General features: G+C 37.4%; 2 protein-coding genes across 2 annotated transcripts; both read left to right on the forward strand.

Moving 5' to 3' along the window:
* The first annotated feature begins 5183 nt into the window (after nt 1–5183).
* Nucleotides 5184–8223, forward strand: LOC130086701 (uncharacterized). The gene is made up of 3 exons (XM_056252844.1): nt 5184–6087; nt 6221–6328; nt 6444–8223. The coding sequence occupies exons 1-3, from the start codon at nt 5202–5204 to the stop codon at nt 8099–8101; spliced, it is 2652 nt and encodes an 883-aa protein (XP_056108819.1). The 5' UTR covers nt 5184–5201; the 3' UTR covers nt 8102–8223.
* Nucleotides 8224–11031: 2808 nt separating this feature from the next.
* LOC130086567 (uncharacterized) lies at nt 11032–11959 on the forward strand. Its single transcript, XM_056252629.1, has 4 exons — nt 11032–11266; nt 11340–11462; nt 11547–11665; nt 11780–11959. Exons 1-4 carry the CDS (start codon nt 11032–11034, stop codon nt 11957–11959), a joined length of 657 nt encoding a protein of 218 aa, XP_056108604.1.

An 11959-nucleotide genomic window follows, 5' to 3' on the forward strand; every position in this document is an offset into this window, starting at 1 on the left:
CATGAACGCGGAGCACAGTGTTGCCAGATCATGCCAGATCGCGAAAATTTAATTTATATACAATTTTCTTTATGAGTAATTAAAAAAATCCAAGTTTGTAGTGTTAAAATGGAGAAAATCAGGGAGCTGGGAGAAAATCATTCTGCTCAAAAATCAACTGAGAAACGATTCAATTTGTAACACTTATATAGAAAAACAGAATTAACTATTTGATAATAAAAAAGCATAAAAATAATAATAAACCCATTATGTAGACAACTTAAAAATACAATATTTAGCAAAAAATATTATATTGAAATTCTAAAGTAATACTAAAGTAATAAAGTGATTGATAAATGCATTTTAATACGCCTTTTCTAACAATGATGAATATTTTAAAAAAAAAAATCTTGTTGTTAGTAGTAGGAGTAGTATTAATGTAGTATTAATATGAACTCAACCAGGCAGCGACTGATAATTATAATGAATAATAATAATATGATAATGCGAATATTATAAATCCCTTATAATGTAGCGGACATGGCAACACCAGTTTCAGCTCGTCAGCAACCTGCACGGGTGCGCGCATTCGCTCTGTGTGGCACTTTATGTTAACGGCTTCACTGTAACATAAAATACAGACCTATACGCTGCCATTGCTATGATTTTGGTATAACTTATGCTACACTAATTTGATGAAACACATTATAAAGGCTGTAAATTAGACCCCCCCCCGTGTTTGTTTTCCATACTTTCTGTGGAACAACTGCTTATGATTGCATTGTAAAATACTTTGCCTTTATTAATGAGAGTAATTTTAAAGAAATATATAGAAAAGACTGACTTCAAAATCAATTGAAAAAAAAAAAAGTTTTATGTAGCCTATTATAAATACGTTGCGTGTCATAATGTAGGCCTAGGCTACGTAACAGAGCGAGATGAAGTTGTAAAAAAGTAATTCAGTAGGCTACAGGCTATGTAATTTCAGCGTGCTTGTGCCTTTAAGCGAAGCTTTATTCGCTCCAGTCCGCCTTAAAGTGCTAAGCATGTGTCTGTGAGGGCCTCCCCCTGGTTGCCTTGCAAAAGCCTGCCTGACTGAGCTCTTAAGGTGGACCGGATGAGATATGCTGTATGTCGTATGTCATATGACTGTTTTGAGTTCAGAAAGAGTTAATTCCCACGGTCTCTCTCTTAACCCCACAATGACCTTGTCCAATAATTTGGATAAATGTATAACTCTTCACAATCCATTTAATAATTTACATATTATTTCTCAGCAGAGCACATTTATAAATATCAGAAAATCAGTATGTGAAATCAAATATCTAATTCTATATCCTCGTTTTTGCAAAGAGCTGCACATTAAACAATTTATGACAGTATCCAATGACAGTATCCAATAAATGTTAAAATCAAGAATTAAAGTTAACAAACACATGCAAAACAAACTGTATGTAGAAACCGTTTTTTATACTACAGTAGGCTACACAACTGGATAAAACGGCAGAAAAAACTGCTTGGAATATTGTGACATTATATATATATATATATATATATATATATATATATATAACAGATGAGCTTGAGTGATGCTTTCATATAGGCCTATGTATTTTTTTTAATTATTAATAATATATATATATATATATATATATATATATATATATATATATATATATATATACAGGGCTGGACTGGCCATCGGGCATACCGGGCATTTGCCCGGTGGGCCGACGTGCTTTGTGGGCCGATACATCTCATACTTAAATATTTTTTTTTTTTTTTTTTTTTTTTTTTTTGTCTGAACGGCCCATAAAACTCGTACATCGGCGGCCCATTGCGTTTAGTTTTGTTTAATTGGCGGCTCTGGGATCTTTGTGCCGGTGTAATGCATTGGACAAAAAAGTCAGCGTAGGTTTTTCTTTTTCTCACAGACCGGCGCATGATGAAACGCGTAAATCAGCAGCCCATTGTTTATTTTCTTGATTGACACTGGGCTGGTCCAATCACATCTTTAAACTCCTCCCCCTTTGAGCTCTGAGTGAGCGAGCAGTGTCAGTGTGTATCTGTCAAAATAGTCGGAGCGATGGAGAAGAAACGCAAGGAATGTGCAGAGAAATAGCGTGAAAAAGAAACTTCAAAGGCCCTTCAAGTGTCTGATGAGGATAGTGAGGAGGATAAGGAGAGAGATGAGTGAGTGCAGAGAACTGTGGTAAGCAGAACTAGGCTACTGTCACAACACTTGGTGTGTTCACACCGAACGCGAATAGAGCGTCAAATACGCGTCTATCGCGTTTAGTTAGACGCTTGAACATTCGCTCCAGTTCAAAATTTTCAACTTGCGCGGAGGACATTCGCGGCAAACGCGTCGCCCAATTCGCGTCATTCGCAACGCCCGGCGCAAATGATGCGTCTATTCGCGTCGTTGCATTGACTTTGTATGTAATCTACTCGCCCAAATAATTAAATTCGCGTTCGGTGTGAACACACCATTAGGCTATGTAGGAACCCACTACCCAGTTACGCATTATTTACACATCTGCATATTTGACGATTACGCATTTTATTAGAATTGTAATGAGACAATAATGAGTAATGAGTTTGTAAAACATATTGTTCTTCAAAATAAAAGCTCGATGCCGTTTCCGTCAAAATAAAAGATCATGTGCTTATCTCTGTATAGAAATTAGTACGAAACTAATTATGAAAGTTGCTTTTATTTTTCAGTGCATTTGTTTTACAACATATGGCTATTACTGCCATGAGATTAATATTATAACTATTATTATGTAGTAGTGTAATGTAGACAGACACTATATCACAACTGAGTTTTGAGTTTTTCTTTGTTCAATTTGCACACTGAATATGGGTTGGAGCTCTTTATTTTTAACTCTCAAAGTGCACCAGATTGATGAATTTAACATTAAAAAGCACAACATTTTCTTACGGGGGAGCATGCCCCCGAACCCCCCTAGAGGGACAGAGGTGCACTCACCATAGATTTCCCAAAAACCTGTGGGAAAAACCAGTATTGCTATCCCAGCTTGTAGCTTTCTTTAGGATTCATCACTGTGGAGTATAGTTCAACTTAGTAGATATTTCATCGGTTAACTCTTACTCACTCCTATTCACTTATGGCATTAGTGGTTTTAATAGGAGTTGGTATACATATTCAAGGGCGTGCAAAGTTCGGTTGTGTTATATAGTGGGCCAGTCTGGGCCAAAATGCCCGGGCCGATTTTTTGTCCCAGTCCAGCCCTGTATATATATATATATATATATATATATATGAAAGCGTCACTCAAGCTCATCTGTTCAAGCTACCCCAATATATTTATGCCTTAAAATGATTAAAAGACCGTAAGCCAATAACTTATACCAGTATGGTTATATATGAATGCATTTTAAATTATATTTTGTGTGTGTGTTTTTATTTGCATACAATTTGCGTAGAACCTCTTTGAACACCAAAAGAATAATATACTCATAGCATTATTGGTTTTACTTCAATATTATTTTTGCCATACAGTATTATGTAAAATAATGTACATTAATTAAAAACTATTTTTACTTTTAACGTTTTAAGAAGGTAAAATCCCTCTTCTCTGTGTAGTTTTGTGTGTGAGTGTTTGGCATTCAAAGAAGATCTGGTTAAATCCACCATGTTTTCTCTGCTAACACGTTAAGCCTCAACATGGCAGGTTAGCATTAAAAACCAAGTAGTGATGGGTTTTAGCCATGGTATTAGCCTAACATGGTCGAACTGGCAAAGGGGAAACGTGGTGATTTGAAATTAAAAAAACAATTAGGTGTGACAGAATAATATTTCATGGTAAATATATTATTTCAGCTGTGTGATGGGATTTTTCTTGTTGTGTTTGCCTTCAGTATGCTTTGTCATGTAGGGACAGACTGGTTTAGTGAACTAATGGTCTTACTGAAATCCCTTATATTGAAGAGATTACCTTTACACATCTGTGATACCAGAAAGGAACAGAGACACACAATTGAAATGTGCCTGTATTTTTTAAAGATATATTTTATGACCTTGAATTGACATCATTTCATTTCAATTTTACACTGACATTTCAAAGCTCCTGAGGTTTGTAGCTTTTGTTGTGAGGATTGGGGATCAGAACCCTGTTCAAAGGTGTAAGTTCAGCAGGACATCAACCAGATGGCAGCAAGATTACAGTGAAACGTCAGGCAGGCTGCACTATAAGCATCAGCACACAGATGCAGCAGTTTTAAGAAGACAACATTCAATGACGACAGCACCAGTAATACCTCACAAGTGATTCACATCTGAGAAATACTGAAAAGAACCGTGATATTCACTTTACGGCTGACCTCAGGAACTTCAGGTAAGTGTTCAAAGGCTTCTGTGAGTTGTATTTGGATCTTTTAATTCTAACAAATCTTTGTAGTCAATTTTGCATACAAGGTAGTCCACCAACAGTAAGCTGGAAAGGTAGACATTTACACAAACATTTAAACAAATATTTACTGTATCAAAACAATAGGAATAAATAAATATGAATGGTTGAATCTAGTTTTTGAAGTTACTTTTTCTATGATGTTGTATATTGCTGTTTGTTATAGCCTATATTTTATATTTTTAATATATTAACGATAGGATATGGCACTATTTGTAAAGGTAATTTGTCAATTTCAGTAACAGCCTTCACACCTAAACCTATTTAATTTAAGTAAATCTTTTAAAATTATTGGTTCATCAACTCTTAGCAGGTCATATATGTTCCCTTGAGAATGCTGTTCACTCAAGAATGCTATAAAGTTGTTTTTGCAAATGTTGTATGCTATAAACAAATCAAAAGTTATTGTAAAATAAAGTTATTTATATACATTGTAAAATTGGATTTAAATTGACAAATGGCACAATGCAGAAGCTGTAAGAAGCACCTGTTTGGTTAAAAAAAAAAAAAAAAGAGTGATAGCTATATGATTGTAACTGACTGTAGTCCCTGGTTGGGACCTAAATTTGGACCAAACTTTCAACCTTTACATTATTTTTCACTTTTTTCATATCCCGTATGTACATCCTATATTAATATCCTGTACATTTATCCAGGTTTGATTTGGGGAATGTTATTCACTTTCACTTTGAAAAGCATATAGCTTCTAAAAGTCTTTATAATTCATGTATCCTATTCTGTCACTACTCAGCTCCTGGCACCGTTTTTGCTCGACAGCCTTTGGAAATGGCTTGGCTCCTCACTCTGATTTTTGGACTGCCTCTTCTCCAGAAACCTGTCACTTCCCTTGGCTCTAACTCAACACAACCCTTAAACCATAACAACCTGAGTATTCAGGCAATTGATGGCTTTCCAAAAGCTCTACCTGCGACACATCACTCAAGCTGGAATGAGGAAAGAGTTGACAATAGGTTGTCCAAAGACTTGCTTTTACCTCTTTGGCCCAACTTTAGCATAAATGATGGCTCTGGGGAAGGAAGTGGACTTCAGCAGAGCCTTGAGGTTATGATGCCCTCTAGTGGTCCACTGGAGATGGACATGTTCATTCCAGACAGAGTCGAGAAACAAGATGTTGAGGTGGAAGAGTTAGGTGCTCCACATTCCCCTCCAATTCCACAAAAACTAACTCAGTATATTGATGATGATAATGATGATGGTGAAGGTGAAGATGTCATTTTAGCAAACAATAGCAGTGCACCTGATGAAGCCACGTCCACAGTGGTTGTTCAGTTGACTACAAACATCCACATAAATAAACAAAGACATTATGATCAGAATGACAGAATGAACAAAGACCACCCTTTGTTGACAACCATCAAACCAATTACAGAGAAAAACACTACTGAAAACTCTCCAGTCAATATGTATTTAGAGACATTTAATAAAAATGTAGAGGTGAACAACAAAGAAAACTGGAAGACTTCTCAAGATACAAAGTATATTGCTTTCAGACAGATTTTAAGTTCCATCACAAAGCCTGAAACATCAGGGCACAATGGCACGCTTATGACGCAGTCTGGCTCAATCCAAGGGTCCTTTGAGAATCTCATGGTGGGAGAGGAACGTTATGTCACCAGCCATCTGCCTGCAGCCACACCTCCATTAAAGACGGGTGAGTATTTTCTTCTGTTTCTTCTGTTTTTTGAAAAATCACTGCAATATCAGTTCTGAATTTAAAAAAAAAAACAAAGCAAGAATGTAAGCAAATCAAGGAAAGAAACAGTGATTATTTGTATGAATTTTAGGTATGGAGAGTCATGAAGGGACTACCTCTGATTTACCTGTGGGGTCATCGTCCACAACTACATCTGTTTTGCAGGCAAAAAACAGAGCCACAAACTCAAAAAACAAAGGTAGACATAAATATTGCCATTTTCACTAAAACTGTAGACAACTTTTACACTCTTTTATTAGAGAAAAACAACTCGTTGAGTGTTCTAACTAAAATGTTCTCCATTTTCATTATAGATTACGAAAAGCCAGAATGGTTTGGACGTTTGTTTGGACCATTAACAGAGAGTGATCTATCTAGTGTCATAAGTACATGCATACTAGGCCCATGCGTGGTCTCCACCGGTGGCAATGTGACCCGGCTACAGTGGGAGGATTTGAAACGGACACTAACCTTTGCTTGGGAGGTCCATGTGTTTGGCTCAGCTGCACTGTTTCTGTTGGTAGTGGTTGCTGCAACTTTTGGAGTGATCGGTGGGACTAATATGCTCCACCCCTTTTGCAAGACATTCACTCTTGCAAACATTCTGCTTCTGCTAACAGGTCTGCTTCGATTTGTACAGCTCATAATTGACCCGTATGGTACCAGAAACATTCTGCCTCGCCCTGCCCTTACTGCTTTGTATAACTTACCAATTCCCTTACTGCTCTGGGCCCAAGCCACCTTGGCACTTTTTGCTCTGAGGGAAGAAACATCTCCTCAACGGCTTTCAGTGACTGGGGGACTGGCAGCACTGCACTGTATCTCCCTCCTGATGGCTGACCTTCTATCCAAAACTTTGTTGCCAGCACTGCCACTAATGTTACAGACATTGACTATTTGCTGGGGATTACTGCTTTGTTTTGGAATCTTTTTCCAGTGTCTAAAGCATCTCTGCATCTCCCACAGGTCCGCTCTACCAAGGTGGAGTGCTCCGAAAAGCTTAGAAAACAGTGTCAGGCGCGTACTGTTGCTGTGCTCCCTCCTTGGGATGTTCTCCTGCACTCTGCAGATCTATAGTTTCCTCTGGCTTTATGGGTTACTTGGTGACTGGCGCAGATTTGGGTGGGGCTGGTGGTTCGGCCAACTCTCAGCAAGACTGCTTGAGCTGGCCTGGAGTTTCTCTCTTCTACTACTGGGATCTAGGGTGTTCTGGAGACCACAAGGAAGTAAGCAGACAGCTAAGAGAGGAGGAAAGTGGAAACACAAGAACAGGCTGTTGGACAGGTTACAAATGGGGCATTGGTGGAGCCTGGATAAGAACTGGGCTGAACTGTTGCCAAATAACTGGAAAGGTCACAGGCAGTCCCGTACAAATGTCAGTCAGTCTGTCAGCCAGTCGGTGATCCGAAACCATGTAACTCCAGCGACCTCAATCATGACAGTGCATGACAATGCGGGAGTTATTGGCAGGGGTGTCCTGTATAACAACAGTTACGACCACCGTGCCTCTCCTCTGTGGACTAGCGGTGTGGAATGGCAAGAACATGAGTGCATTCTCTCACTTATTGAGTTTGACCTTCATCCCCCTTCACCCATCAACCTCCATCATAGCATTGACAGCGCCCTCCATCATGCCCACTTGCTTGGTGTAGGTAACCTTTTCTCCCCTTCTTCACCCTCCTGGACCCAAAATGAGGGGTCAGGTGGACCACTCTTCGAAAATGTTGTGTCACCGACCACCACAGCTAGCAAAGCCTATAGGTGGGCTTTAGATACTGGCTCAAGTTCTAACTCCCCTGAGCATCTTGGGACTGCAGTACAACATACTGAAGTGTCTGTGATTGAGCCCCTGGCTTCCTTGACTCCAGAGACCATTAGGAAAGTGTGGGAGAGAGATACGGTCATCCCAAGAGTCACTGTGGAAGATGACTGCACCAGTATAGCGAGTGGAGATGACATCACTAGTCTTTGAACTACTAAGAAGTTTAGCACTTTCCACATGCAAAATAGCAGATTTATATGTTTTTAAATAAACAATGGAAACAATAATTAACCAATGTTATTCTTATATTATCATTGACTGGAGTTTAATGGATAAAAATACATTAAAAATTAATAATTTGTCATTTTTAGAAACTCTCTCTCTGTTTGTCTGTGTATGAATATGCTGCCTTCAAGGGCCTTGTCCCAAGTGTATTAGTTGTTCAAAAAGTTTAATCTGGATCAGAATGATCTGGATTTTGAAATCCTAAATTTTTCTATCAGGATCTGGTAATCTGTCTTACTTTTGTGCTAGTTGTTCAAAGCGAAATTGTATCAAATCACCACTAGATACTCAACTTTTCAGATTTCCAAATCTTGATTATCATTGCTCCAAATGCAGTACATTTCACAATACTTGATGCTAGCTATGTAAAGAACAACAGGTATTTCTGTCACTGCTGTTAACTGCCACCACACAGAATATGATGGGAGTCAGCTCTCCACAACCTGCAGTCTCAGAAAATATTTTCTAATTAACTTTATCGACAAAATCCCAGAAAATATCGAGATATCATTTTTTTTGTCAACATCGGGATCAGATGGACCCCTCTGTGATAATGTTGTGTGACCCATCACCCCAGCTAACAAAGCCTATACTGTATCTGGTGCTTCAGTTCAGATACTGGCTCGAGTACTAACTCCCCTGAGAGGACTAAAGAGCACATTCAGGGCTTTTCAGAGAAGTTTCACCATGACAGCAACTTCCCCATGGTCTTTAAAAATGACTTACATTAATTTATACATTAACTTAAATATCATTAAATATGATAATATTTTGTAATTATCATTTAAATTGGACTTCAAACAACTAAATCAACTTCTCAGGAAAGTGTTATGGGGTTTCTAATCAAAATAAGACTTTGATACAAAACAGGGCATTGATTTCATACATGTCCACTGTAGTTTGTATGTTTATCAGGCATTCTGGGAGACACAGTCAGCAAGTAAATAGGGAAAGAAATTATTGATCAATATTCCTATGATATATAAGATATTATCATGAAAATGTTGTTTATTTATTTCCATGATAATATCTAACAATAATAGCTCACATTTTTACACTTCTTTTTTTTATTACGTTGCCCCAAGTACACATTAATATGCAAATTAGAAACAGTGTATAGATTGTATTGAATGGAACTGCAGCCATTTTACCCATATATTGAATAAAGTAAAATGGTGTATGAATTAATTATATTATATCTTTCATAACATAGTTGAGAATCATCTTTATACAAAGATTGGTTAAAAAAAATCCTGAAACCTAAAAATTGATTAGTAAATGAAAAAAAAAAAAACATTGTTTTTGCCTATAAATTTTATGTCATTTTATTTGTTAAACAACTGAGTCCTGGTGTCCACTATATAGTGGACATACCATAACATATGAATTTCACACAAACATGTTTTTTTGTTTCTTATAAAAATGTACTGGCATGAAAAAAATATAAATTAAAAAAACTTTTATTTCTGGGTTTTAGGAGGTTATATATCTACAGCTGAATTTATTATCAGATCAACAGAGAACACATCACAGTTTTGATGTTAATATATTAATAAAAATATAAATTTATATATTACAAATGTTTGATTAGGTTTCAAGTTTTATTATTATTTTTGTTCCTGAAATCCACCCTTCTACTGGGATCAGGATAATCCTGATTTTTAAAAGCTATCCCAATCTTACTAAAACAAAATTAACAACACAAACTCACGATTTGATCCAGATCAAAACCAAGATTGGATTTTGTGATCTTATCTGATTTCAGAACCCTCTTTTTTCTTTTGAACAACCCATTTTCAAGATTTGAACCAATACGATAACCGAAATCGGATCAGGTTACTTTTGAATAACTGGGTGCAGGGACCATTAGAAAAGTGTAGGAGAGAGATACGGCCATCCCAAGGGTCACTGCATTACTGCACCAGCATAGCGAGTGGAGGTGAAGTCAGTCTTTTAGTTTAGCACTTTCCAAATGCAAAATAGCAGATTCATATTTTTTTAAATGGAAACAATAAATTATAGTATTCAAGTAATGTGATTCTTATATCATTTTTGACTGCAGATTTATTTTAAAATGTATACTATTTAACTAAAGTGTAATGGATAAAGTACATTATTGAATAATTTTTAAAAGCTCTCTCTCTGTTTGACAGACACATGACTAAAATGTGTATGTTATATTTTATCATACATTTTTATCCCACCCTTTTATCAGTTCTTTTCGAAGCATCTGTAAATATGATTATGTCCTGCCTGTAATGTTCTTCTATATATCTACTGACTCTCTATTTGTCCACTTCCTTCTCCTGCTTTTCTTCAAGTAGCCCTAGATCCACTTTTAGTTCCTCAAAAGTCCAAGGGGGAACTGTAGAGTATGGTACTGTAGTACAGATATTAAGTTCAATTAACCCCATATTCTCAACTTTTTGTTTGATAGACCACCCAAAACTTTTAACTCCCTCATTCAGTCGCTCTTGACAGTTTCTTAAGACTGGCTGTGCAATGTGATCATCATTATGTCCCATAAGATTAGCCCAGTACACTAGACTGGAGCAAGCTGATCTCTTCTCAAATACAATGGCATCTCCCCCACCTGCACTTAGCCATAAATGTTAGTTCTTTCTCAGCTTAATGAGGCACAGGTGAAAACAACAAGCTGATTGAGGAATAGATTTGATTGGTCAACCTGTATCAGCGAATGATTCAAAAGTGAGTACAAATAGCACATTTTGTCTCAATAAGCTTGTCAAGAAGAAGAATAAGCTTGTCAATGTTTATAGACAAAAGTCGTTCAGTAACTTTGGGTTTTTTTTTTTTCCTTTTGGTGCTCTGTTGAGTAGAACAACAAACTCACCATGCCTTGGACAAAGGGCATCTTACTTTTCACAATGTCTTTGACCATGTTGACTTTAAGGGCTAGTCCTGAGTCCTTTACTGAAACTGGTGCTGCTTACGGAGCAGTCTCTGAAAACACTGTCCATTTTGGCAAACTTTTAATTGGTGCTCAAGGTGTAGTCTCTGATAAAGAAATGGAAATATCTGGGCTGAGGTCAGCAGAACAGTCTGATGAATACCGGTCAAATGAAGAAGGTAATTTGAGTTTAGTTTAAAGTGGGCCCTACTTTTAAATGGGAAGTACAACTTAACTTGAATTGTTTTTAAGAGCGATTCCACCTTGCTAAAGCGAAGCTGCGACGTCTGGGTCCCTTTGTGCACTGTGGAAATGATTCAATGACCTTGCGCATTCCAGGACAAATAAGGATGCCACACTTTCTGGTTGATCGAGGTAAGTTGTTTTGGAGGTGTAGGGCTATTTTATTTTAAACAATACTTAAGTTTTATTTTTTTAATTTTAACATTTCTTCATCAGGAGTTGAGTCACCAGTGCCTTTGTCTGAGATGCCAACCAGCTGTGGTTTCTCACTGAAGCGGGCACGCAGAGATGTTTCTCTTGATGCTCCATACCAGGGCTGTCATGTCAGACAACAGGTTAGTCTGCATGCTAAAGATGACAAGTGCACTGTAGCTCTGCTCCAAACTAATGAAAAGTGGGCCTTGCATGATTTTTATTTCTATTCTTTTTCTTCCCAAATCTCCTAACAGGGTGGACGTTATATTCTGCCACTCTTTATAATGGGGGCTCCAGTGCAAATGTCTTGCCCTGTGAGTCCTCCCCTCCCTACAGTGTCCTGCTTCCCTTCTGGCATGATTATCTCACTTGCTGTCAGAGCAGATAATGTTAAAGTTCAAGGCAAGTCACTTAATTCTTTGAGTTTAATCTAA

The sequence above is a fragment of the Rhinichthys klamathensis genome, unplaced genomic scaffold (assembly GCF_029890125.1).
Source record: "Rhinichthys klamathensis goyatoka isolate OS25496 unplaced genomic scaffold, OSU_Roscu_1.1 h1tg000098l_1, whole genome shotgun sequence".
Lineage (NCBI taxonomy): Eukaryota > Metazoa > Chordata > Actinopteri > Cypriniformes > Leuciscidae > Rhinichthys > Rhinichthys klamathensis.

Bases quoted from the DNA above. Each gene is read 5' to 3' on its own strand.
- LOC130086701 (XM_056252844.1), top strand. From the start codon at position 5,202: ATGGCTTGGCTCCTCACTCTGATTTTTGGACTGCCTCTTCTCCAGAAA. The intron at 6,088-6,220 runs GTGAGTATTTTC...TATGAATTTTAG, and splicing joins CACACCTCCATTAAAGACGG to GTATGGAGAGTCATGAAGGG. The intron at 6,329-6,443 runs GTAGACATAAAT...TTTTCATTATAG, and splicing joins CACAAACTCAAAAAACAAAG to ATTACGAAAAGCCAGAATGG.
- LOC130086567 (XM_056252629.1), top strand. From the start codon at position 11,032: ATGCCTTGGACAAAGGGCATCTTACTTTTCACAATGTCTTTGACCATG. The intron at 11,267-11,339 runs GTAATTTGAGTT...ATTGTTTTTAAG, and splicing joins ATACCGGTCAAATGAAGAAG to AGCGATTCCACCTTGCTAAA. The intron at 11,666-11,779 runs GTTAGTCTGCAT...ATCTCCTAACAG, and splicing joins GCTGTCATGTCAGACAACAG to GGTGGACGTTATATTCTGCC.